Below are 25151 nucleotides of genomic sequence, written 5' to 3' on the forward strand. Positions count from 1 at the left end.
TGGCTCTGGCGCAAGACCATGTGAAAGTTCTGGCGTTGCGTCAAATCTGGCTCCCAGCATCTCATCACCATCGTAAGCCTGACTATACCCACTGCAGGGGAAAAGCGCCTCCTATGTCTCTCCAATTAACCCTGACCTTTGCCAGTTGCGCCACCGTATCCCCGATAACTTCTTAATCTCATCCGCCCACCTGACATGTGCCGACCCCTGCTACGCTTGCCTTGTCTTGGAATCCACTCCGTTACCCTTAAGGACCAGCGGTTATATCACCTTCGCATTACATGCCCGCCCAAGCCCATTTGTTCCTCTTGATTTCGAATACAATGTCATTAACCCCCGTTTGTTCCCTCGCCCACTGTTCCCGCTTCCGGTCTCTCAACGTTACACCTATCATTTTTCTTTCCATGGCTCGCTGCGTTGTCCTTAACTTAAGCTTCACCCTATTCGTTAGGCTCCACGTTTCTGCTCCGTAGGTGAGTACTGGTAAGCTACAGCGTCTGTACACTTTTTTCCTTAGGGATATTGGTAAACGGTCATTCATGACCTGAAAGAACCTGCCATATGCGCTCCGCCCCATTCTTATCCTTCTAGTTATTTCCGTCTTATGATCCGGATCAGCTGTCACTACTTGCTCTAAGTAGACCTTTACCACTTCCAGCACCTGGCTGCCAATTGTGAACTGCCCACCATCTGCTTCCCCTTTATTCTGTCTTAATTTAGCGATATGCTTCTGCTTAGTTTTATCTTTTATTATATTTCTGTTTCGGTTTCTATTTTTCAATCCGGAAAAAAGAAAAATATCCCCCATCAGCGGCTGCCTTCCAGGGAACGAGTCGACGCTCTGGGGCGCTTATTGAAATGCCTTTCCATTTTTTATTTATTCTTTTCCTTCTTTCCTTCTGTTTTATTTTCAGCCGCTCTCGCTTGTTGATGCTGGAAGTGCATATTGAACTTGAATTTTCAACCGCTAGCTTGACCAAGCTGAATTAATGCTAAATATAAAAATTCTCGGGCGAACAATGCGGTTGACGAAAAGGGGACTGCGTTAACATAATGGCTGGATATTATGAACACCATCACTCGTGGCGACCTCTGTGCGCCGTGACGCAAACTAGCACATGTGCCGCGGATTTATGGCGTTCGGTGTTCGCTGCGGCGGAAACCAGCGCCACAAGGCGAGCGACTTCCATTTTAACACCCGAGGGCAACGGCATATCTATCATATCTACGAACGCATCGAAATCTTTTCGGACGTTGTTCAAATGAGACATACATTTGGACCAAGCATTCGACCAAGTGTCATCGTTCTGTAGACTTCAAACCCACAAGGGATTCAAACTTTTGCTCGCGCGTCTAAGTGATCGCGTGCTCTTGCGTTTGTAGGCCGTCGCACAAAACCGGCCACGCGTAAAAACTCGGGCTGGCACGAGCAAATGCCACCAGTGTTGTCCAGCTTGACCTTCCTCTTTCTGCTGAGTCGCCGTCCCCAGTTGTACCTCGTCTTTGTGCTGTCGACTTTGTCCGTCTACCGCCTCAAGCCGCAACTTACATTTCTTTCTCATCTGTTCCCCCTGTCCCCAATGGCCCCTACGTAGTCACTCCAGAAACCAACGGATGACTACGCCGACATGATCTGTTCTGACCTACCAGCGATGCAAGCTCACGATCTTAGCTGCCTCTTATCATCTTTTCGCGACATCTTCGACTTTGATGCCCGTGTTTTGACTCGTACCTCTGTGGTGACGCATCGGATAAACACCGGTGATGCCTCTCCTCTCCACAGACGTCCGTACCGCGTGTCCAGCGCTGAACGCACCGTCATAAATCAAGAGGTCGATAAGATGCTCGCAAAAGACATCATCGAGCCCTCGTCAAGCCCTTGGGCTTCTCCAGTCGTCCTGGTAAAAAAGAAGGACGGCAGCTGGCGCTTCTGCGTTGATTACCGGCACCTAAACCGCATCACAAAAAAAGACGTATATCCTCTCCCGAGGATCGATGATGCATTAGATTGCCTCCACGGCGCCAAATATTTCTCTTCAATTGATCTTCGATCGGGGTACTGGCAAATTGCCGTAGATGAAAAGGACCGTGAAAATACCGCCTTCGTGACGCCTGATGGCTTATACCAATTTAAAGTCATGCCATTCGGACTCTGTAATGCGCCGGCTACCTTTGAACGAATGATGGACTCCCTTCTTCGCGGCTTTAAGTGGTCTACCTGCCTCTGCTACCTAGACGATGTTGTGGTTTTCTCGCCTACTTTTGGCACGCACCTCGAACGCCTCTCCAGTATTTTGACAGTGTTTCGTAACGCCGGACTCCAGCTGAACTCATCGAAATGCAAATTCGGTCGCCTCCAACTCACTATGCTCGGACACCTGGTTGATGCTTCTGGTGTACGCCCAGATCCAGTCAAAATTCAAGCCGTGAAGGAGTTTCCTCTTCCTAGGTCGTCGAAAGATGTGCGCAGCTTTGTCGGCTTGTGCTCGTATTTTCGACGTTTTATCAAAGATTTCGCCGGCATCGCTCGCCCCCTCACCGACCTTCTTAAGAACGACACCCCCTTTATCTGGGGCCCTGCTCAAGAAAACTCATTTTCCTCCCTCGTTCATTTGCTAACCTCTCCGCCCATCTTAGCCCATTTTGACCCGTCGTCTCCCACAGAGATTCGCACCGACGCCTCCGGATATGGGATCGGTGCCGTGCTAGCCCAACGTCAACAGGGCCAAGATCGCGTCATCGCTTATGCCAGCCGCCTACTTTCCGCCGCAGAGCAAAATTACTCCATTAATGAGCGCGAGTGTCTCGCCCTTATCTGGGCGGTCGCTAAATTCCGCCCGTACCTGTTCGGCCGCTCATTCACTGTCGTCACTGATCACCACGCTCTCTGTTGGCTGTCTTCACTAAAAGATCCCACCGGTCGCCTTGGTCGCTGGGCTTTGCGCCTTCAAGAGTATTCATACTCTGTCGTGTACAAGTCCGGTCGTCACCACCAGGATGCTGACTGTTTATCCCGACAAACTGTGGAGCCACCTGACCTCGACGACGCTGAGACCCTACCCTGCCTCTTAGCTATCACTGCTCTCACCGATATCGCCAACGAACAGCGCAACGACTCATCTTTACAACCTATCTTTGATGGCCTCCGCTCTGCAAACCGATCTCCGTCTCTTCAACTTTATGTGCTCCAGAATGGCATTTTATATCGCCGCTACCTACGCTCCGACGGTCCTCCGCTGCTCCTCGTCATACCCCAACATCTACGTTCTTCTGTCCTTGAGGAATTGCACGATCTGCCGACAGCCGACCACCTTGGCGTGTCCCGCACGTACGCTCGAGTGCGGCACCGCTTCTTTTGGCCTGGTCTGTATCGTTCCGTCAAGCGTTACGTTGCCGCTTGCGACCTGTGTCAACGCCGGAAAAGGCCCTCCACTTTGCCTGCCGGTCTTCTACAACCCATCGACGTACCTCCGGAACCTTTTCACCGTGTTGGCCTCGACCTTCTTGGTCCTTTTCCCACGTCCCTCTCCGGTAACAAGTGGATCGCTGTCGCAACTGATTATACGACTCGGTACGCCATCACGCGTGCTTTGCCCACCAGCTGCGCTACCGATGTCGCCGATTTTCTTCTCCAAGACGTAATTCTTCACCATGGCGCCCCTCGTCAACTGCTCACCGACCGCGGTCGTTATTTTCTGTCCAGAGTGATTGATGACATTATTCGTTCATGTGGCACGCAGCACCAGCTCGCGACAGCTTACCATCCACAAACCAACGGGCATACGGAACGGTTCAACCGCACGCTCACCGATATGTTAGCAATGTACGTCTCACCGGACCACCGCGATTGGGACGCAGCCTTGCCTTATGTGAAATTTGCGTACAACTCTTCACGGCGTGACACAACAGGCTATTCCCCTTTCTACCTTTTGTTTGGTAGGCACCCCCTATTGCCTTTGGACACACTCATGCCGCCTTCTTCAGTCCCCACCACTGCTTACGCTCAGGACGCCATCGCCCAGGCCACGCTGGCTCACCAAATAGCCCGTAGTCGGCTCCGTGCCTCTCAAGCTTCCCAGAAGTCCGCCTACAACCGCCGGCACCGGGCCGTCGAATATCACCCCGGATCACTCGTCCTTCTCTGGACGCCGTCGCGCAGCGTCGGTCTCTCCGAGAAGCTCCTTTCTCACTACCGTGGCCCTTACCGTGTGGTGCGCCGAGTCACCGACGTGAACTATGAAATTGCTCCCCTTGCGTCCTCGCCATCGTCCTCTGGCCCCTCTACCGACGTCGTCCATGTATGCCGCCTCAAACCTTATCACGACGCTCCTACGCCACTACTCTAACGCCGAGACGGCGTTTCATCAGCCGGGGTTCCTGCAGCGGGTAGACGACGACGACGACATTGAGCGAGTGAACGAGTGGACGAGGAAGAAGACGAGAACTCATCTCTGGCTGTGTTCCGAGTGCCGCCCGTAGCTGTTCATTCGTTTTTGTAAATAACTGTAAATATATTCTTTCCCGCAACAATATGAATTATGTTAGTGTTGAACTGTTGTATATGAAGGCAGTGAACTGTTAACGGCTTGCATGGCTGATTTTAAGTTATAATTGCTGTGGCTTGGAGCTCGGTCCGATGGTTTTGATAGGTTACTTAAGTGTTCCTTCATTGAATCGCTGAAAATTGGACGCTGTAATTCTTGACTCGTAGCCGGTCTTCTTTGCTTTACTCGGTTCTTATGAGTGTTGTTCTGGTTTCCCAACTCAATGTAATTTTGACATGAATAGTTCGTTATTATATTTTGGTCGTGTTATTTGCTGTTTTTGTATTTCTGTTATCATATATTTCTTTTTCCCCGTGCAAGTGTGCAGGTAGCTCACCTCATGACCGCTGAAGTTACTTTGGGGATATAGTTTAAAATTCGTGTTGTGTACCAGTGTTGTTTTGGCCTTTTTTAGAATTGTTTGCGTAGCATGTATTTCTCTAGTAGTCGTTTTTCTTATATTCTTGTTGCTCCATGATTGCAATGTCATTTTAGATTAAGCTTTACAATATATTTTCATTTTTTTTCTACTGTCTTTTTCGGATACGTCCGGCAAAAGAATAACGTGTACCGATAGTCGTCATTGCGGATACCCGAGTTGCCACATGCAGTCTTCACAGTCCTGAGCACTGTGCGGTTGGCTGCGGATTCATATGGATGTAGATTGTTTTTTCCTTCTTTTCAATGTCTCTCTAACGAAGACCTTTCATGTTTAGCGTTTTTTTCTTTCTTTGAAAGATAACTTTCCAGTAGTGACTCGTTTCATTTCACTTTACAACCATGTCATTTCGTCACTCCTGATTCAATAGTGGTATGGTGCAGGTCCTCCATCCTAGACCACATTTACAACCTCTACTGGTCCGCCATCTCTGTCAGCAGATCAGTGAACTTCCGGAAGCAAATCACATCGAGAAATTGAAATTGGTGCGTGTTAGGAAGCAATCTTTGACCGTGCACATGAAATAGCAGGCTTTATTTCACACCATCGCTCGTTAGATCTTTTATTTCCTTCTTTTTATGCGTTTTCTTTTGTGACGTACGCGGCCGGCTGTGCTTCCTCTCTTTCGTTGCCGTTAAAGCCTTAGCTGTGATTGCAGCATTATTGCAGCGCCTTGCCAGGCTGCTTGAGGTTATGGGCGCGGGTCGCTTCGCTTCTGGTTACCTGCGAGCTCTCAGAGTTGTTTATTTAGCTTGCATGACCTGGCTCTCGGAAGCTGTTTAGAGAAACAGACTGAAATTTTCAGTGTGAGCCTGGTTTTGCATAAACTCGGAATAGCGTGTCTACGATGAGTAGAGTTACAGCAAAAGGAAAAAAAGTCAGCCATCGTTAGAATTCGCAAGTCGGCGGCAGTATTCCTAAGAATTTCACACAGTGAAAGCCGCGAAGCAAGCGCTAACCCTTATTTACCATATAAAAAAGGGCGGCCTCAAAATGGAAACTGGGATGTACACCAAACCATCACGGTGAACACGATGGTACCTCAGCCCACAAACAAAGCACTATTTGCGAAAATTCCATGCGTTGCACACCTGCTTAATTGCGTAAGAAGCGCCAGGCTTCTCTCACCACATCTGCACAGTTCACATTTTAATTAAACCTCGGCGCATTGTCTCGTCTCCCGTACAGTTTTTAATTTGCAGGTAGAAAGGCCGCATAAACTTCCACGGTGGTCAAATTTTGCGACAGGCGTCCGGTACAGATGTTCGATATTTCAGCATTAACCACATGAATTTAGCTCCCGTTTGCCAATTTTCTTACCCGCTTAGATGTCTCCGACGCATTGATGTTATTCTCTTAAGATCAAATTTAGCGGTTTCAATCTTAACTTAGCAGCAATTCAATGGAGGCGAAATGCTGAGGAGTTGATCTGAAGCCCTCAAATAGAGCGCAGCTTGTAGACCACATCACCTTTGCTATCGCACGTAACAATTAATTCGCCATTAACCGCCTCTTTTTTTCCCCACATGCATAACCCCCTAATTCTTTCTTCCGCTCTGCGGTGCTGCACCTGGCTGCCGAGGCCTGCATAGCTGATGGCGCGCGCCGCGTCCTCGTCGTACAGCGGGAACGAGAAGGCGTACGGCAGCAGCGTGAAGTCGCGCTCGACGACGGCGTACAGGGAGAGCGACTCCACCGCGGACACCACGGACGCCACCTCTCGGGAAAACATGGCGGCTGGTTGCGCCTCGGCGACGCGGCGCCAGTTGTCGACCAGGGAGTCGCCCATGTCCGGGTAGCCGGCGTCGACCTCACTGCCGTTGTCAGACTTCTCGCTGCTCGTGACGTCGATGGCCTGACACGGGGAAAGTGGACAGGGGCAGATATACTTTACTTTGCAAAAAGGAACCCACTTTTTACCTTAAGATATGTATGTCGTAATTCGGGCGAAAGCATGTAGACGTCGCCGTCCGTGCTCTCCTACCTCTCACTCCTTTTTATCCTCGCCCCTCCCTCACTACGTCTCTCAAGCCCACCCACGCCGGACGCCCGCTTTATATGGATGGATAGGCGACGATGGGCGGTAGGAACATGCTCTTTGAAACGGGGCGATGGAGGGCGCCACCAGGTTTTCAGCGCTTCAATTTGATTAACCTAAAGCCCTATTCTTAACCTCCACGATCATTAATACAATTAACAGTTCCTTCAGGTACAAATCGCGATTAATTTTAGGCTACACTGATTTTGACTCCTACCCGCCGCGGTGGCTCAAAGGTTCTGGTGCTCAGCTGCTGTCCCGAAAGACGGCCGTGCCGGGCAAATTTCGATGGAGGCGAAATTCTAGAGCCAAGTGTTATGTGCGATGTCAGTGCATGGTAAACAAGCCCAGGCGGTCGAAATTTCTGGAGCGCACTAAAGCCTCAGCTGTCCATCAGTTTTCCTTCACATTCCTCATTCGTTCATCGGGCCAGATTTTACTGTGCGCTTCTCGGGCTTCAAAGGGTGTCCATCCAATCAGCCCCTGCACTACCTCATTTATGTTGTTTAACCGTGAGGGCTTTGTGCTCATCTTCCAGCTACTATCGCTTATTTCTAGCCGTGCTCACCCTTCTGACCTTACACATGTTTTAAATCTATTCTGTCCCCTCAGAGCTTCATCGCTAGGGCATGTCTCTTTCCTTTTTCTCGAGTAGACAGTTTGCGCTTATCCATGTACCTTTTTTTATCCGTAATTCGAAATATCCGTACTCTCCTCCACAAGCTATTCCATAACCTTGCATTGTGAGCGCTTTGGAGGGGTAGCGTTGAATGTCAAGCCCGATATCTTGAGGCTCAATTTAAAGCCTAGAGCTCCAACTGAGTCTTCACAAATTTTCGCGTGAGTCGGGATATTTTTGCCTGACAGCTAAAACCAGAATATTATCTGCATGGGTTAAACTCGGGAGCAGCAGCTGCGCAGCCGTTCCGCTTGGAAAAAGAGAGGCTGCAGTATCCTAACTTACTTTCTTGTAGCTTGTTTTCCATTTTTTACTACGTAAATTAGGAATAACAGCAGCACTAACATGCAAGCGTGGCTTCATCCTCTTCATCTTCACCGTGCCACCTTTGCTTACCCAATTCCATGCAAATGGAACTGCTATTATTTCGGAATCGTTTTGGCAGCCCTCATTCCCCATTCCATCTTTTAGTACCCTGCATAGGCGCTTCCTGTTTACATTGCCGTACACATGACTGATGTCCAAAAAACTATTTAGAAAACCATGGTTTCCGATCTAGGTTTTTTGTGCATTACGTGGGCGCGAACAAGCTATAATTTCTGCGCCTTTACGTTCTTAGACCCCACTCTGAAGTTTTCCCAATAACCGAAAATATTTGTGGCCATGCCTACACATTGCCACGTACATTGCACCGCGCTTAGCCGAAACGACGAAGAGGCAGTTGGCTCGGAAGGCGCGCTCGGGCTAGGCCTGGCTCTGGGATTAAAAGGATAGCCCTCATTCTTGGGTTCTCCCCTACGCCTACCTGCACGGCCCTCCTTGGGTTGCAATAATGGCTTGCACTCGCAACATTGGCTTCCAGCATTGGCTTGGCTTGCACTCGCAACAAGTAACCATGGTCGGCAGAATTTAACACTACTCGGAACTCACTGTTCTTTGTGGATCAAAATGATTTTACTGAGTCGTAGCTTTCTGGAATTTTTCTGTGCATTATGAGTTTTCTGTGTTTTATGAACCTTAATCGGGTTACACACTTCTTTCTCTTCTGTTGGGTGTGCATTTTAAGCAGATTCGTTCGTCTGGTCGTTTTTTTTTCTTTTGATAGGCTAACAACAACAACAAGAAACCTTCTTCAGAAGCACTGCGAGTATTCCGTCTGGCCCTCGTCATTGCCTCATGCCGTACAATTCCCTCGCTGTCGCACGATCTACAGGTCGGCGCTGCAGTTGGCGAGATTTGAATAAGAAGAAATGAAACTAAGTGCCACTGTTTGCTGAACCACATGCAATATGGATTAGAATGTGGAACTGGTCGTAATTTTCGTGGGGTGCTTTGCGCAAATAATACCCGCCACAAACACGCACGAGGCGCCGCAGTGCCTCGGCCGTCAAGTGCGTGCCGCAACCACTGCTTCGTTTTTCGTGGCCTCGCTGCTAATTGTTTTACGCGCTGTGGGTAAAGCGATGCAGGCAGCAAGTTCGCCGTACTCTGAAGACGACATCCGTCGCGGTCCAGTCGGCAACGAGCGTGCCGTTCTTGTCTTGGTCCGTGAGTGTCTTGCGGAACTCTCCGCGCACAGCCCTCACGAGGGCATCCGCGTGGGCTCTCGCGTCGCCGCGGAACAGTTCAGCGTTGTAGCCGGCGAACAGCGAGTACCCAGACAGGCGGTAGGCGCGCGCCAAGCAGTGAAGGCCCTGCACGATGGGGCCATGCCGGTCACACCCGTAGAAGCCCGCGACGAGCCGCCGGCTGGCGAACAGGGCGGCCACCTGCACGTCGGTTCCAGAGTAATAAGACAGACTCATTTTGAAGTCCGTGGTGTGGTTCGGTATAATAAGGCATAATATGGTGTATGGTATGGTATGGTATGGCATGATATGGCATGGTGTGCTATGGCATGGTGAGGTATGGTACGGTATGCTACGGTACGGTACGAATTGCAACGGTATGTATGGTATGCTATGTGGGGTTTTATATCCCAACGCGGTACATGAGTTATGAGGGACCCCATATTGGAGGCCTGGGGATAAACTGAAACCATTGGGATTCTTTACCAGGCGCTGACTTCGCGGCGCACACGAAAGTGTTTGCACTTTAGGGTGTAAGGCTTACTTGCTCCATGGAGGGAAAACCCGTGCGTGCATGTGTGCGTGCGCGCGTGTGTGTGTGATAACACTCGATGGTGTCTGATAGTAAAAGATGGCGTCATCATACACCTGGCAGGTGGCTTTTAAAATAATGATTTGTCACGCGAGGCTGCTCGGGACCACCTGGTTCGCGTAAAGCTCACCGGCGGCAGCAACTGCCATCCCAAGGCAGGGGCGCACTGCTTAATACTGCACATATGGGCATTAGCCCATTGGCTACTGTGTCAAACCCTTTAAGGGGCCCCGAAACACATTTTCAGTGCATTGTTTTGCGTGTTGGTTGCATAGAATGAGTTATAGTGATGCTGTTAGCATCGGTCGTACCGCGTATACTGTGGCATTTAATATTTTAATTAGCTTGCAAAAACCAATTTGTGGCGCTGACGGTGTCACTATCCAGTGGCGGTTTGAACAGCGGATATGACATCACTTTGTGCGAGCTTGATGATTGGACAAACAGTAAATATACTGCAAATTTGGTTAATAACAAGAGATACGTTTTGTCATGTTTCTGTGCTTTAAACTACATTAACAAAACCAGATTTTTTGCCCTAGATAAACTCCCTATAAATCATGTAAAACAAAAGAAAACGCCACCAGAGGCACGTGCTACTTTTTGCATCGAAGGACTTTGCGCCTCTGTAAACATCCTACGACCTAGCACAAAAACACTTATGGCTACTCTATATGTATCTGAGAGCGGCTTTGCGGAATCGATCCGATCGAGCCATTGCACTCTATAAGCGTTCGTTTCGCTCTCAAGGAGGGATGCGTTCGTTTCACATTTAGCAGGCAGTGCGCATCGTCAGTTTGTGGAGAATCACCGGGCGGTGGCGCCAGATGGCGCCACGTTCCCGTCAACCGCGCGCTCTCCTTGCTCGCCGTGGCCAACCAGCGCGCTAGCTAAATATGTCTGATATCTTGCGCCGGCGGTCACACCGTCGCAGTATCTCCCGCACGAGTTCGGATTCATAAGGGAACGTCACTGATCAGTGTTCCCTTCTGCGCCGTCGACGTGACGGTGAAGCATCTAAAACAGAACAGCGCGCACTTTGGCAGCGACTACAGGAAGACACGACACAGACGAGCGCTGACTTGCAACTGATGTTTATTGCTTGGAACGAGGCATATATACAGTTCCAACATAAAGAAGAAAACACACACCCATTCATAGATTCAAGTCATTCAAACATGCTGCACTGAACAAGGACGATAACTAAGATCATCATTCCCCCCCCCCCCCCCCCCCCCGCTAAAAATGCCAGTTTTTTGGAACCAATCGATAAAGTGGGGCTGCTGACGCAGGCGTCTTTGGCCAGGCGATGTGCGATGCTTCAATTATAATATAATAATATTATATTCAGTAAGGCACAAACCACTGTAGTGCCTTACATTTAACCGTTCTCCCAAAGATTAAAGAAGATAGCAAATAGAGCACGTGTCAAAGTCATTTTTTCGGCTCCGGAAAAGCTTGGGAAGATGTGCAAAATGATTAATACCAATTTCGTTCCTAGAGAGTGCCACATCAATCGTGAAAATCAATTCGTACCCTGTGAAGCAGGTGCAGTTTATGCCATTCCCTTGTCACGTGGCAAGCTTTACGTGGGTCAGACGGGGAGACGCCTCAATGAACGCCTGAAAGAGTACAACAACAATGCGCATAACACTGTAAAAGGGCATCTCGGCATCCACTGTAGAGACTGTTGACACCAAAACTTGCCACCCTGACTTCATTCGCACACAAGTTTTAAGCAAGCACAGTAACCAACTAACAGGTGAAATAATTGAAGCAGCGCACATCGCCTGCTAAAAAGACGCCTGCGTCAGCAGCCCCTCTTTATCGATTGGTTCCAAAGATCTGGCATTTTTAGCGGGGGGAAATGATGATCTTAGTTATCGTCCTTGTTCAGTGCAGCATGTTTGAATGACTTGAATCTATGAATGGGTGTGTGATTTCTTTTTGTTGGAACAGTATATATGCCTCGTTCCAAGCAATAAACATCATTTGCAAGTCAGCGCTCGTCTGTGTCCTGTCTTCCTGTAGTCCCTGTCAAAGTGCGCGCTGTTCTGTTTTAGAATCGCTTACCAACTCGCCCAAGCATCTGTTTTGGTGCAGCATCGCTGGGTCAGCTGGGCGTGCACATGGTTGTTGTAACCATGCAAACGGTGCTCCCAGCCTTGTCATGAACGAGTTACAGAGAACAGGCAACCATGGAGTGCAAACTTCTGCCACGTGCTAAGATAGGCTGTTTTGATTGGTCGCCCTGCGTGTCGTCATTTGCAGAGTGAAATGGGAATGGGAAGCTGCGCGAAAATCGATTTGAGGGCAGCGTTTTGTTTGCTGGTATTTTGAAATTTCTTCATTATAACTCCCGTTCCTATGCATCGATTCTCGTAATTCTTTTTGAGTCAGCATCTGCGTGACATAAAGAACCAATTTGAAGCGTAACCGGCATCTGTTCAAGTGGTGCTTCGCAGCCCCTTTAAGGCGCAGAGCGGACCGCGGTACGGCGGAGACTGGCTTCACGAAGTTAATGCGCAGACCAGGAGGGGTGCGTCGGTGTCGTGGCGGCGGCTACTTAGAGTCATGCAGAGGTAGAATTGCGAGATGGCACCGGGTTACACCACTCTGCAGCGCGTGGCGACTGTGTTCGCAAAGTGAGCGGGCGGACTTATATGCCTTCTCACACGTAAGTCGTCTTAAGTGTCTCTGGCGACAATCGAGTGACACGACTTTTTGTATGCGGATGTCATTGTAAGTTTTGTGTCCTGCCCCTTTCATGTGCCTATATATTCCGACCTGTCGGCGCTTCTAATAAACGTCAGTTGGAAGTTAGCGCCTCTTATTCGTCTTTCTTGCGTCCGTGTGTCTCTTTCTCGCTTTTCGTCTTACAATGCATTAACAACTAGCCCGCACCCACACCTTACGGAGGCAATTTTTCATTGATCGAAATACGACTGCCGAGGTCAGAGTTAGTTCCCGTATCCTTGGGCTCTGCAGCCAAACAACGCAGCCACTAATGCTCTAAAGCAAGACGCTTCTCGGAACGCAAGCAACGCTTTGCCCTGTTGGTCATTGCAAGGGGACCATTTTCTGGGTGTCCCTAGAAGGTTCATTATTATCGTAAATAAGGACAGCACAGCGAATACCTTTACATCCTGAGGTATCGAAATCCTGCCAGGCAACTAGGACTGAAGCCGAGGCACACAGGCGAAGAGCACGTAAGCAGTTTGTTTTTTATAGAAACTAACGCCCCACAATAGAGAGATATGGCTGTGGGATCGCGATACATTGTGCTCACTGGAGGCTGCCGCCAGCCAGGGGTTCGCGCGTCTTCCGGCCGCTAGCTGCAAAATCGTGCGAAGACATTCCAGATGATCCATCATAATGAAAGGCAGCATTCAGTGGCCCCTGAGGTTTGCGCGCATGTGTCTCAGTAGAATGTAAAAGGGAGCGTAGTTGACAGCGGACGAAGTTTAAGGCACGCGCTTAAAACATTGCAGAGAAAGGTGAAAAACGAAGGCCTCGAGCCCGAAGAAGTTGGAAACACGTGATTCCCCGGATTTAATGCCCTTTTTTATGAAGAGGCACCGCAAGTTCCTTTTTTGGAGACATCCTTGCTCATGTAGGCACGTATTACTTCATATTTTCGATCACGCATCAATCTGGTAATAAAGAGCGGTGCACAGTCATGTCTGAGACGGGGACGCTCCATCGTCTGCTCACTGTACGCGACGATAGTCGGCCGCAGACGTAATATCTCCATGCGTAAATCTATGTGCTAGAAATTGGTTGGTTGGTTGGTTTATGGGGTTTAACTCAGGCTATGACGGACGCCGTAGTGAAGGGCTCCGGGGATTTCGACCACCTGGGGTTCTTCAACGTGCACTGACATCACACAGTACACGGGCCTCTTAACACTTCGCGTTCATTGAAATTCGACCGCCGTGGCCGAGATCGAGCCCGCGTCTTTCGGGCCGGCAGCCGAGCGCCATAACCACTCAGCCACCGCGGCGGCTGGTTATTTCCCTTTTGAAAACAGGAGCGTTAGTAAGCGCTTAAAGGGCGGGGTAACGGCACAGCTTTTGTATTGCACCTTAAGTGATGTCCATGACATGCTTGGACATTTCGGGAGTCGAGAATTGTGTTCCCTCAACTCTATCTCTCTCTCGCAGTCACCGCGGTAACTGTGCCGCCAACCATGGCCAACACACACAGAGGATTTGCTCGATTCAGATACCCCATCCTGTATGACATCGAAAGTGACTGAGTGCAAAAATTCTGAAAGAAATCTCCATGTTCCATTTTTACGCACGAAAGTAAGGGTATGAAACAAAAATTTGACCATGCATAATAATGTATCTTGAAAAACAATATTTTTCACCAGACAGAAAGACAACAGACAGAATTACACACAAAGTCAGACAGAAAGTATTTTGACTAACTCAAACACACATGATGACACTATATAAAGCAGAAAATATTACGAAAAAAGGGTGAGACTGTGCTCATTTTGACGTGATGTAAAAGGAAACTGAAGTTCTAACACGCTCTCTAGTGTGGCGATGATTCATGAAAGAGCTGTAAGCAACTGCCAGTGGACAGATTTGCGGTCACATTTTACGACATTATAAAACCAGTCCAGAGGAGCCGCGTAGGCAACTTGAAAATATTTAATTAAACGAATCATTTGCAAGACGGGCATCGGAATACGGGAAATGTGAAAACTTCACTGGATAAGACGTGCATAGGCATGTATATGATGTAAGACTATTCTAGAGATGGAAAATTTTGGGTTTATGCAAAACCCTGGACAAGCTGGCACCTGTTTTGTAATTATACTCCGTCTCACAACATGTTTGCAGCACTACGAAAGGTACAGCTCTCTCGTCCAATCAGGATGGCGCGCACTACATTAGTGTGTTCCTACGCGCCTGTGGCTTGATCCACCTGATGTCCAGGTGGCTTCTTTCTACCTCTATCTATAGTGAGCACGCGCTGATTGGTCCCGATACGGCAGGCTTGCGCTTTGCTGCTGGGCACCTGGCGCCATCTGGCGCCCTCAGAGCGACCTGCGCCTCCACACTTAAAGCCTCCGAGATTATAAGCGCGCGCTCGCTATTCATCGGGTGATCTCGGAGGCCATAGTTTTGCCGTCGTCTTGATGAGCGCATTTGCACTCCAACTGCCCCCGCACTCGACGCGAAGCGCTTCAAGAACATTTAAAGCCACCTGCTTCGCCTGCTTGGGGAAACAGCGCACTGTCGGTGTAGAGCACACAGGAGACACAACAGACTCGTCCGACGCCATGTTGGAAAGTGGCGACGCATCACTACCTCGCAGCAGGCCTCCGCAGAGCTGTGTCCGTACGGGCTTTGTCTGGTAATTTCACCAGTGATTGAAACACTCCCTACCATTTAAATATACCTGTCCAAATCATGTTTTAGTTGCAATGCTTATTGTTTTGATTAATAGTCATACACTCCTCAAATATTCGAGGGACTATTTTCTGCGTTTCTGCAGCCCTGATTGGACGAGAGAGCTCTACCTTCCGTAGTGCTGCAAACATCTTGTGAGACGAAGTATAGAGAACGCAGACTCACAGTGCGGCGCATCGTCTACTCTTGAGATCCTGTGTGTTTCTCTGCATTTTCTAAGTGAAAAAAAATCTTCACAAATCTTCACAAAACTTGATGATTAGCAACAGAGAAAATTGTTTGAGTCCAGTATCGAGGTGAACTGCCCTTAAGAGACATCCAAAGCGCATGCATACATCGAGCCGCTTTCAAATAAGACATAACGATGGACCCTAACCTGAATCGTGCACCAGGATACGAAGAGATGCGTCTTCTCTTCGCCCTTCGCTTCCCACAGGGCGAAGAACATGCGCACGAAATCGCCATCCTCGGTGCGCAGAAGCACACGGTGCCCCCCACGTATGCCGTACCCGGCCATGGCGTCCCGCCACCGGTCCTCCAGCGCACGCCATCCCGCGAAGAGCTCGCTGCCCTGCACGGCTTCCGTGCCTCGCGAACGCTGCTCGCCAACGGTGCTGGCCAGAGGAAGTAAGAAGTCGGCGTCCAATCGCTGGACAGCGTCAAAGGTGGTGGCCTGCAATGACCAGCCCGTGTTACAAACAAGCTGGCGACAAATACCTGAGCGCTACTGGTAGGCAAAAACGTATCTCCTCACGAGCCTCGGCAGTGTCGTCACGCGTTACTGCGCGGCAATTCACTTCACGATCAAAGCGGCATCGGCATATGCTGCCCCATGTTATCAATGGCAGAATGTTTCGTCCATCAAGCAACATCCACTTGCGCGAGTAAAAAAGGCTGGGAGACGGTTATTAAAGATTATAACTGGGCCTCCTGTCTAAAATAATTATGAGGCAATGCGGCAGTGAAAGTAAAGCAGCACGGAACATCCCATTTGCATAGGACAAATGGTGAGACTGGATCCATAATATTTTTTTTTAAATTATGTCATCATCTGCAACTATTTCATTTTGAACTACCGTGCCCTTTGAAATGAAAACCATATTATTTCTTACATGTTTTCAAGAATAAGCCGAATGCTTTTATTGTGAAAAACTCATGTTTTATTTATTTTGCTTATTTCTCACTTCAGTTTGGGGTTATGGGTTTACAGGACATTAACGTCCCGAAGCGATTAAGGCTATGAGGAACGCTGTAGTTTGGTTTGGTTTGGTTTATGGGGGTTTAACGTCCCAAAGCGACTCAGGCTCTGAGAGACGCTGTAGTGAAGGGCTCCGTTAATTTCGACCACACGGGGTTCGTTGACGTGCACCGACATCGCACAGTACACGAGCCTCTAGAATTTCGCCTCCATCAAAATTTTTCTGCCGTGGAACTAGCATCTTTCGGGTCAACAGCCGAGCGCCATAACCAATTTGCCACAGCGGTGGCGTTATAGTATTAGTACCAGCGTCATTATGAAGTTTGCGTTTCTGCGTGTTATAGCTCATATCCTGCTTCTTCTAATTTGTAATAAATTTGCTTACCTTGATATCACTTTAGTTTGTATAATCTATCGAAGGTATCGGTACAGTCTTTTGACTTACTTACAATGTTTAGGATATTACAATTCATTAAACCTTGATTTCTTTAAAAATATCTACGTATCTGTATCTTTAAAGCCAGATTGATCCGCTTCCATTTTGACCAACTCTAAATACTCTTCGGGTGTCCGCTGATTTTGATTCCAGAACTGATACTAGAACATATCATTAAATCAGCGTCTTCAGGAAAATGTCAAGAAGGTAAGATGTAGACGTATGGAGTCCCATAAGGTGTTTTAATAATGAGTTTGTTGTATTCTAAGATGTGGTCACTCGTTCTGCAACGAACTCTGCATGTTGGCAACAAAATATTTACCTGTGGTCAGAAAGGTCACGTGTAGAGCTGCTGTGGTGGCTGACTGCTCTTGCGTGCATACCGCGAAAAAGTAATGCCATCGAGAAAACGCTGACGCTTGACGGATGACGCAAGGGAACGCAACGCATCTGGCTTGCTGGTAGCGACCACTGGAGGCAACGAGAGCGCAAGAATTGTACTATTCAAATTTCTACTACCTCAGCAATGAATGCTAGTGCAATGGGACAACGCCGACCGTTGGCAGCGTACATGAAATGGCGCGTGGCTAGATGCTTCTTCGTAGGTTAGATAAGCCTGGAGTCGGCTCATTATTCATTAATATGCAAGGCACGGCACCCTAAAAAAAAAAGAACTGCATCATTTACAGAAAAGCAATGTTAATATAAAACGATTCTCGGTATCAATCCTTCTAGCATGAAATAATACATAAATGTTTTCAATTAAGTGCAATTACTTCATTTAGCTGGAGCACCCACTGTACACTGACATGAAATATAGGAAAACTTACGAAACCTTTAATATTTCTCTGCACGATACCTGACAATCATGGTATTTATACGATGGTAAAAGACCGCCCTTCCTTAGTGCGAAAAATTATTGTAGGGAGTCAACGCTGTGTGTGTCCGTCTTTCTCTGTCTTGGTCTTTTTTGCGCTACGTTCTTTCTCTGGTAGAGGAAAGGCTGCTACTATGATTAACTCACATAGGGGACGGATGTATTGGCCGAGGTTCAGAATATTAATGCATTTTTTATTTAAGGTAATCATTCCCTCATAGCCTGAGCCGCTTTGGGATGCTAAACCCCTATAAACCATTAAAACTAGAACAATCAGCAGCTTAGTGAAGGTAAAACTTGTACTTAACTATTTTCGCAGAAATATTTCTTCTTCAACCGCTTACAGTTTTAACGGCCAACCATATTAACTTCTCACCAGGTCTGGTAGGTTTTAGAGTGCCTTGGAGCTGCGTGTTAGGTGTTGTGTTGCTTCCATACACATTAACGAGCTGTTTAACTGTGGGACTCCTAAGCTGTTATACAGAGCCCCCATCATTGGCATATTCAGAGCGTCGACTATCCACATTGTACACATTAAAAATCCAGTCACTTACTACCGGCCATGTGTCATCGTGGTGGCTAGCGCCCCCAACCTGACCATGCGCCCGTTGTGATGATTGCGGTGGCCACGTTTGCCACGGAGTGAGCACTTCTTAGATATAACTGTTGGTCATAGTCATTAGGAGACGACTGGCACCAGAACAGAGACACCGTTCACTGAGTTTAGCGCATTACGAAGAAGAGCATGAGCATTCGGCCATTTTTGTGGGAACCATTCCCGTTTTTAATGCCCTAGGCAACCATGGTAACAAAACAAGTAAACGAAAGAGCCATATAGCCCAGCCTTCCGCATTCACAAAACCTCCCAAAAGTGCACAAGCGCTTGACAACGTACGTACCCAGTTAAGTATGTACCCAATTAGCAGTTTGTCAGACGTCACTGGTACAGTACAGTAAGAAGCGCTGACTGCAAAAGGAGGAAATGTAGCTTTTCTCCCTGGGGCGGTAATAAATACCCAATGCAGCCACCGCGGTGGCTCAGTGGTTATAGCGCTCGGCTGCTGACACCAAAGAGCACAGGTTCGATCCCGGCCGCGGCGGTCGTATTTTAGTGGAGACGAAGTGCTTGAGGTCTGTGTACTGTGCGATGTCAGCGCGGGTTGAAGAACTCCAGGTGGTCGAAATTTCCGGAGCCCTTCACGACGGAATCGCTCACAGAATGAGTCGCTTTGGGACGTTAACTCCCATAAACAAAACCAAATACCCAATGCAAGTTGGGCTATAGTTGTGACAGCTCAAGATGAGCATTTAGTCCAGCATGAAAACCAAGTGACTAAAGACGACTCACTATAGGGCGCGCACAAACAGGAAATTTTGTTAGGAATAGGCAATCAAGCTTTTATGAAACCGTTTATGTCGTGAAAAATTTTCCAACTGGCCAGGGGATGGATCAGGAACAGTGGTATGGCATTCTTTCGTTCTCATCATTAGCCCTAGAAAATACTGCTCCGTAAAATGAAGTCACATCCGTGCTGGTCGCAAATACTCTCGAATAAACTCAAAAGTTCCCGCCATCCCCGAGGCTGAAAACCATAACTGAAATCCCTAGTGCGGCTATTGTCGAAAATCAGTCTTATTTTTTCCTGATTAATAGCTATGAGAATGCCTAATATACCGTTTTCTATCGTATTAAATTGCTCCATTCTCTTCGTGCATCCATAAACCGGTACCGCAGTCTCAAACATCTCTTGCTCTATTATTCGCAGGGTAAATAAACTTGGAAAGGTTGGGGTACCGGACGTATCGGCGAAGAGTTTCACGAAACAAGAGCAGTATTCCGAGACGTAAGGAGCACAGTGAGCTAGGTACAAACTGCAATGGCGTCTGAAAGGCTGGCTACTCACCGCAGAAGCGTCTGCACCCCCGAGTTCTCGGCTGAGCAGGTCGAAGTACGCTCTGCGTGCAGCAGGCGTAGCCTGCTGAGATACGTACTTCCTAGCCAGCATGCCGAACTCGCGGGAAGGCGTCAGCATGACGGTGTGCGACGCTGCGTTGCCGTTGGATACCTTGCTGCCACCTGAAGACGTGAGCAAACCGGCACCACCACGCCATCATCAAGAGGCCGAAAGCACGGTAATATTTAAGGGACGAGGGATCTAGGGGTGTGGCGAAAGGACGCCTAGACGTGTCTGGTACACAGCAACTCTGCGTCAGAAGGAGCGGTGGCGTGCTGCAGATAACTCAGTCGCAAATGATAGCTTCCCTGTAGACGCTGTTTCACACAGGCAGCACAGCATCGCGAAAGCACTCTTATAATAAAGCTGCGTTTGAACAGACAAAGGACTAGACAATTAATAGAACACCGGCACAACAGATACTCTCACTATGACTGTTTCTGTGGGCAGTTCTTGAAACACGGAGGCATCCTTTACCAAGCAGGTTACCACAGGAACTCAGTACGAGCACAGTGATCGTGCGGCTGCTAGCCTAAATGATAGTTTTGTTCGAGGGAAATTGTTCTACATAAGCCTTTTTTACCACCATGTATGCACTGAAGCCTCATAAATATGTCAGCGCCATGTTAGGTCGCTCAGCATCAAGCGAAAGCTCATTCTTTACGAAATAGAAGTCATATTTCGAGCCATTCAGTTGTAATGAGAGCACGAAGGGGTAGTGTTTGTATCAGAATACTGGAGGGAAGTGGGGCATATATAATAAATCCCCCAAATATTTTTTAATAGAAAAGAGACCTGAAACGAGACGTCCTTAAGAGCAAAAACTGTTACACACTGCGGGACCCTCCAAACCGTAGTGTGTCTCACTATTTTATGTTGCTTTCTTTTAAAAGTTGTTCTTGTATGATTTCCACATGAAATCTAGTCGTTTAAGAATCCCGTTTTCTTTCTTGCCATGTAGTGCGCCTAGTATTCTGTATGTACTGCACTCTACTCTTCATCTCTTGCTGAGACCGAGACAGTATGAGAATTGCTAATGAAGAGGGCCTGTAGCCTTGTAAGCTGGCTTTTCGCAGCTTTTTCTGTACGCTTCCTGTGTGGTGCTATGATGCAAAACTGCCCTGGCATTATATTCTATACAATGAATGCGGAAGTGTGCTAACGGGGATAGCCGCCAAGTCTGAGGGAGAGTCCCACAGAAGCATTCAAGGACCATGACTGACTGTCCTGTGCCTTTTTATTTCTCAGATTGTCCCATTATTTTGCGTTCAAAGGGCTCATGAACGATCTAGTTCTAACCAAAATCGAAATTTACATGGCGGCTATACATTCAAGGCCTGCTCGCAAGTAAGCACAGTTTACGGCCGGCAGCGTGGCTGCTACTTCGTCCACCTTCCGCATCGGACAGCTTCGTACGGGTGCCAGTCGATTCTGAAGTGCTGTTACGGGAGCGTGGCTCCAGTGAAGTGGGTCCACAAAGGGCTTAAAGGCAGCTGTACACGTCTGCTACAGCGAGCGGTATTTTCTTTGCGCAAAATGCGGGGGACCTTGAGGCAAAAAACAGTGTTTATGGGTTATGCTGGTGTCGGAGGAGGACGTATCGACCAAAGCTTCTGCGATGACACGAACGCAGTTAACACCACGTTGCGCTGCTCATGCAGTACGTTTCGTTATTGTCGGCCCAGTTCCACGCAGAATGACAGTCATCAGAATCTCCACAACTTAGCTAGCACAAAAGCTGAACATAAACATTGTTTCGCAATCGTCGGTTTGCATAAGGGAATAAGCATTGCGAACAGCTTAAAGTTATCCTCTTATACAAATAATCTATAGAATCTTTGTACACCTACTCAGGCCATATTATGAATACTTTATTTCATGTATAGATAACCTATAGGCAGTCTATAGACCAAAGTTTATAAATATTGCCGCGAATCTTTGCACTGTTTCTTCATGCTTCAAAGCTGTCGGCACGCCGCTTTATCTCTCTGTTTGCAATGCAAGCCGCGACTAGATTTATCTCAATTTCTTGGAGCAGGGCAGAGCTGATTCTACGTTGTTCCAGAATGTTCCAGTAACTTCGCACGCTTTATCTTCAAAGTTGGCTATCAGCTTTAACTTCAGCACGGCCGTCGGCGGCGGGCAATCGGTTTGACGACCGTCGAGCACGCTTGTCGCTTCGCCGCCGCCGAGTGATTCAGTCCATGTGGGTGCAAGTCAGCCCTTCGAACAGTACTAGATGCCATCAAGTCGTCTGGCCTAACCTTGAAAGCAGTGAAGTGCGACTTTGCCTACGAAGAGCTGTTGTTTCTAGACAACATCGTTAGCAAGGAGGGAGCACGCCCAGACTCGCAGAAAACAGCTGCTATTGAAGACTTTCCACCGCAGGCCGATAAGAAAGCAGTGCGCAGATTTCTCAGACTGCGAATATTACCGGCGATTTGTGAAAAGCTTTTAGCGCATCGCCGAGCCCCTGACCCAACTGACGAAGGCAGACGTGCCGTTTAAATGGGAAACGCCACAAGCGGAAGCCTTCAAGGAATTTCACCGTTATTTACCGTCCCCACCGTTCCGCGTGCATTTTGATGAAAACGCTGATACTGAAGTTCATACCGACGCAAGCAGCGTGGGCTTAGGCGCCGTCCTGGATCAAAACAGCGACGGGCTGGAGAAAGTGATCGCATAAGCTAGCCGTTCCCTCTCCAAGGCCGAGGCTAACTATTCGACAACTGAGAAGGAGTGCCTTGCCATCATCTGGGCTACGTCAAAATTCCGCCCCTACCTATACGGACGACCGTTCAAGGTGGTGAGCGATCACCACGCGCTATGCTGGCTTGCCAATTTGAAGGACTCCTCTGGCCACCTTGCTCGATGGAGTCTGCGCCTCCAGGAGTTTGACGTCACCGTCGTTTACAAGTCCGGACGGAAGCACTCTGTCACCGATTGCCTCTGACGAGCCCCTGCATATGGGCCGCTGCCGGACGACGATGAGGACGCCTTCCTGGGACCCATCAGGCCCACCTCTTTTGCCTAGCAGCAACGCTCGGACCCCGACCTAAAACGCCTTGTCGAGTACCTGGAAGGCTAGGTTTCTTCACCCCACCTCATTCAAGCGAGGACTGTCTTCCTTCCATGTACCGAATCATGTCCTCATGAAGAACTTCGCAGCGAACAAAACAGTTCTTCTTGTAACTGCTTGACTCCGCGAAGTTTTACAGGCTTGACACGACGAGCCAGCAGCTGGATATCTCGGGTTTACTCGCACCCTCCGCTGCATTCAAGAAAAGTATTACTGGCCCCGACTGTCCGCTGATGTCGCACATTATGAAACCTGCCATGATTGCAAGCGACGAAACACCCCTCCCACCCGACCACCCGAACCCCCTTCAAGGCCCTTTCTGCAGATCGGCATGGACTTGATTGGCCCTTTCCCAAAGTCAACATCTGGACATAAGTGGATCATCATAGCGACCAACGACCTGAACCGCTAGGCCGAGGCAAAAGCCCTACTCAACTGAACAGCAGCAGAAGTCGCCAAATTGTTCGTGGAGTGCATTCTTCTGCGACACGGCGCCCCCGATGTGCTCATCACGGACAGAGGAACAGCATTCACGGAATAACTAACGCAAGCCATCCTGCGTTACAGCCAAGCCAGCCACCGGAGGACAACTGCATGCCATCCGAAGACCAAAGGATTGACCGAGTGCCTGAACAAAACCATCGCCTTATGATTTCCATGTATGTCGATGCCGAACACAAAGCCTAGGACGTCATCCTGCCTTACGTCGTCTTCTCCTACATCACCGCAGTGCAGGAGACCACCCAGATGACGCCTTTTAAGCTCGTCCATGGCAGGGAGGCCAAGACCACGCTAGAGGCCATGCGGCCCAACGTTCCCGAAGAAGAGAAAGTCGACCTTGCCGCCTACCTTCAACACGCAGAAGAACCTCGAAGGCTTGTCCGATTACGGATCAAAGACCAGCAGCGCACCGACGCCAGACGCTACAACCTACGAAGACGCAACGCGGAATACAAGCCAGGAGACAAAGTCTGGGTTTAGACGCTCATCCGTCGCCATGCATTGAGTGAAAAGCTTTTGCGCCGCTATTTCGGCCCGTACAAGGTTCTTCGTCAGCTAGGTGAACTGGATTATGAAGTCATCCCAGACGCAATGACTGCGACCCAGCGACGCAGCGTACAACCAGAAGTTGTCCATGTCGTCCGTCTGAAGCCCTATCATGCGCGCTAAGGGACGTTGCATTTCCAAACTCTGTATTTATTTTCGCACGATCCTTTTTATTTGTTGCTATTCGCATTAATTGTTTTCACGCATCGGGTCGATGCTTCTTTGAGAGAGGAGTAGTGCCAACAAACTTTGCAGTGTTTGTTCATGCTTCAAAAGCTGCCGGCACGCCGCTTTATTGCTTTGTTGGCGATGCAAGACGCGACTACATTTATCTCGACTGCTCGCATCCATGCAGAGCTGATTCTACGTTGTTCCAGAATGTTCTAGTATCCTTGCACGCTTAATCTCGAAAGTTCGCTATCAGCTTCAAAGTGATCACGGCCGACAGCGGCGGGCATTCTGTTCGACGACCGCCGAGCGCGTTTGTCGCTTCGCCGCCGCCGAGTGATTCAGTCCATTGTGGGCACAAGTCAGACCAAATAAAGTTTTCCTTTAGAAGAAAATTTGTACGTCTTCATCCCTCCTGACTGCCGTCACCACTTCGTGACATATCTCCCAGCCAGGTGCAACATTAACAAACTTGTCGATGCTCGAACACCTAAAGTAATAATTCATAACTGCTTAACACGCACAGAAAGGGAAATGTCTGCAGTCTAACTACAGCTCTTGTTAACCGGGCAGCCTTAAACAAACGAACTCAGAAATGGTCATACAAATGTGGCTGATTCACGCACGGTATTCACCAACTGCAGTTGTAAATGACATGTTCTGAGACGCTTCATAAACACAGGAACAAACGGAGTAACTTCACACTTGTATTTAACGACAACACTCATATTCAAAATCCTTACCTTACCCGTCAGATAGCTTCGGTAAAGAAGCCACGGTGTCATTCTATAGGCGCATGTGTACAAGTGTGATATATAATGTGAGCGTCGTTGACTTCGATTATGCGAACGCAGCTAAACTTAAGCGGTGTGTCTGATGACGGATCCGGACCTCAGCAAGCCTGCTATTTCCCGCGTCTTCTCAGTTTGCGACGACGATGATCTCCTCTACCAGCAGTCAGTCGACCCTTGCTCTTAGCCTCCGTGTTGGACGCGATTCTGCCTCTCCATGTGGCCGTCTTATGCACCAGCAACTTCAAAGAGTGTTTGACGGCACATGCGAACGCGCGTGAATGCAACTCAGCCTGGCGAGTCCTGTGTCGACG

General features: G+C 48.6%; 1 protein-coding gene across 1 annotated transcript in view; it reads right to left on the minus strand.

The window, feature by feature from the left end:
* Nucleotides 1–6421: 6421 nt before the first annotated feature.
* Nucleotides 6422–25151, minus strand: part of LOC144098112 (uncharacterized) — a 59039-nt gene continuing 40309 nt past the window's right edge. Inside the window, exons 7-10 of the mRNA XM_077630659.1 lie at nt 19702–19874; nt 15663–15959; nt 9188–9469; nt 6422–6838 (exon numbers count right to left, since the gene is read on the minus strand). Coding sequence (XP_077486785.1) covers nt 6422–6838; nt 9188–9469; nt 15663–15959; nt 19702–19874 — 1169 coding nt within the window. The remainder of the gene's footprint in view (nt 6839–9187; nt 9470–15662; nt 15960–19701; nt 19875–25151) is intronic.

Source organism: Amblyomma americanum, chromosome 7 (assembly GCF_052857255.1).
Source record: "Amblyomma americanum isolate KBUSLIRL-KWMA chromosome 7, ASM5285725v1, whole genome shotgun sequence".
NCBI lineage: Eukaryota > Metazoa > Arthropoda > Arachnida > Ixodida > Ixodidae > Amblyomma > Amblyomma americanum.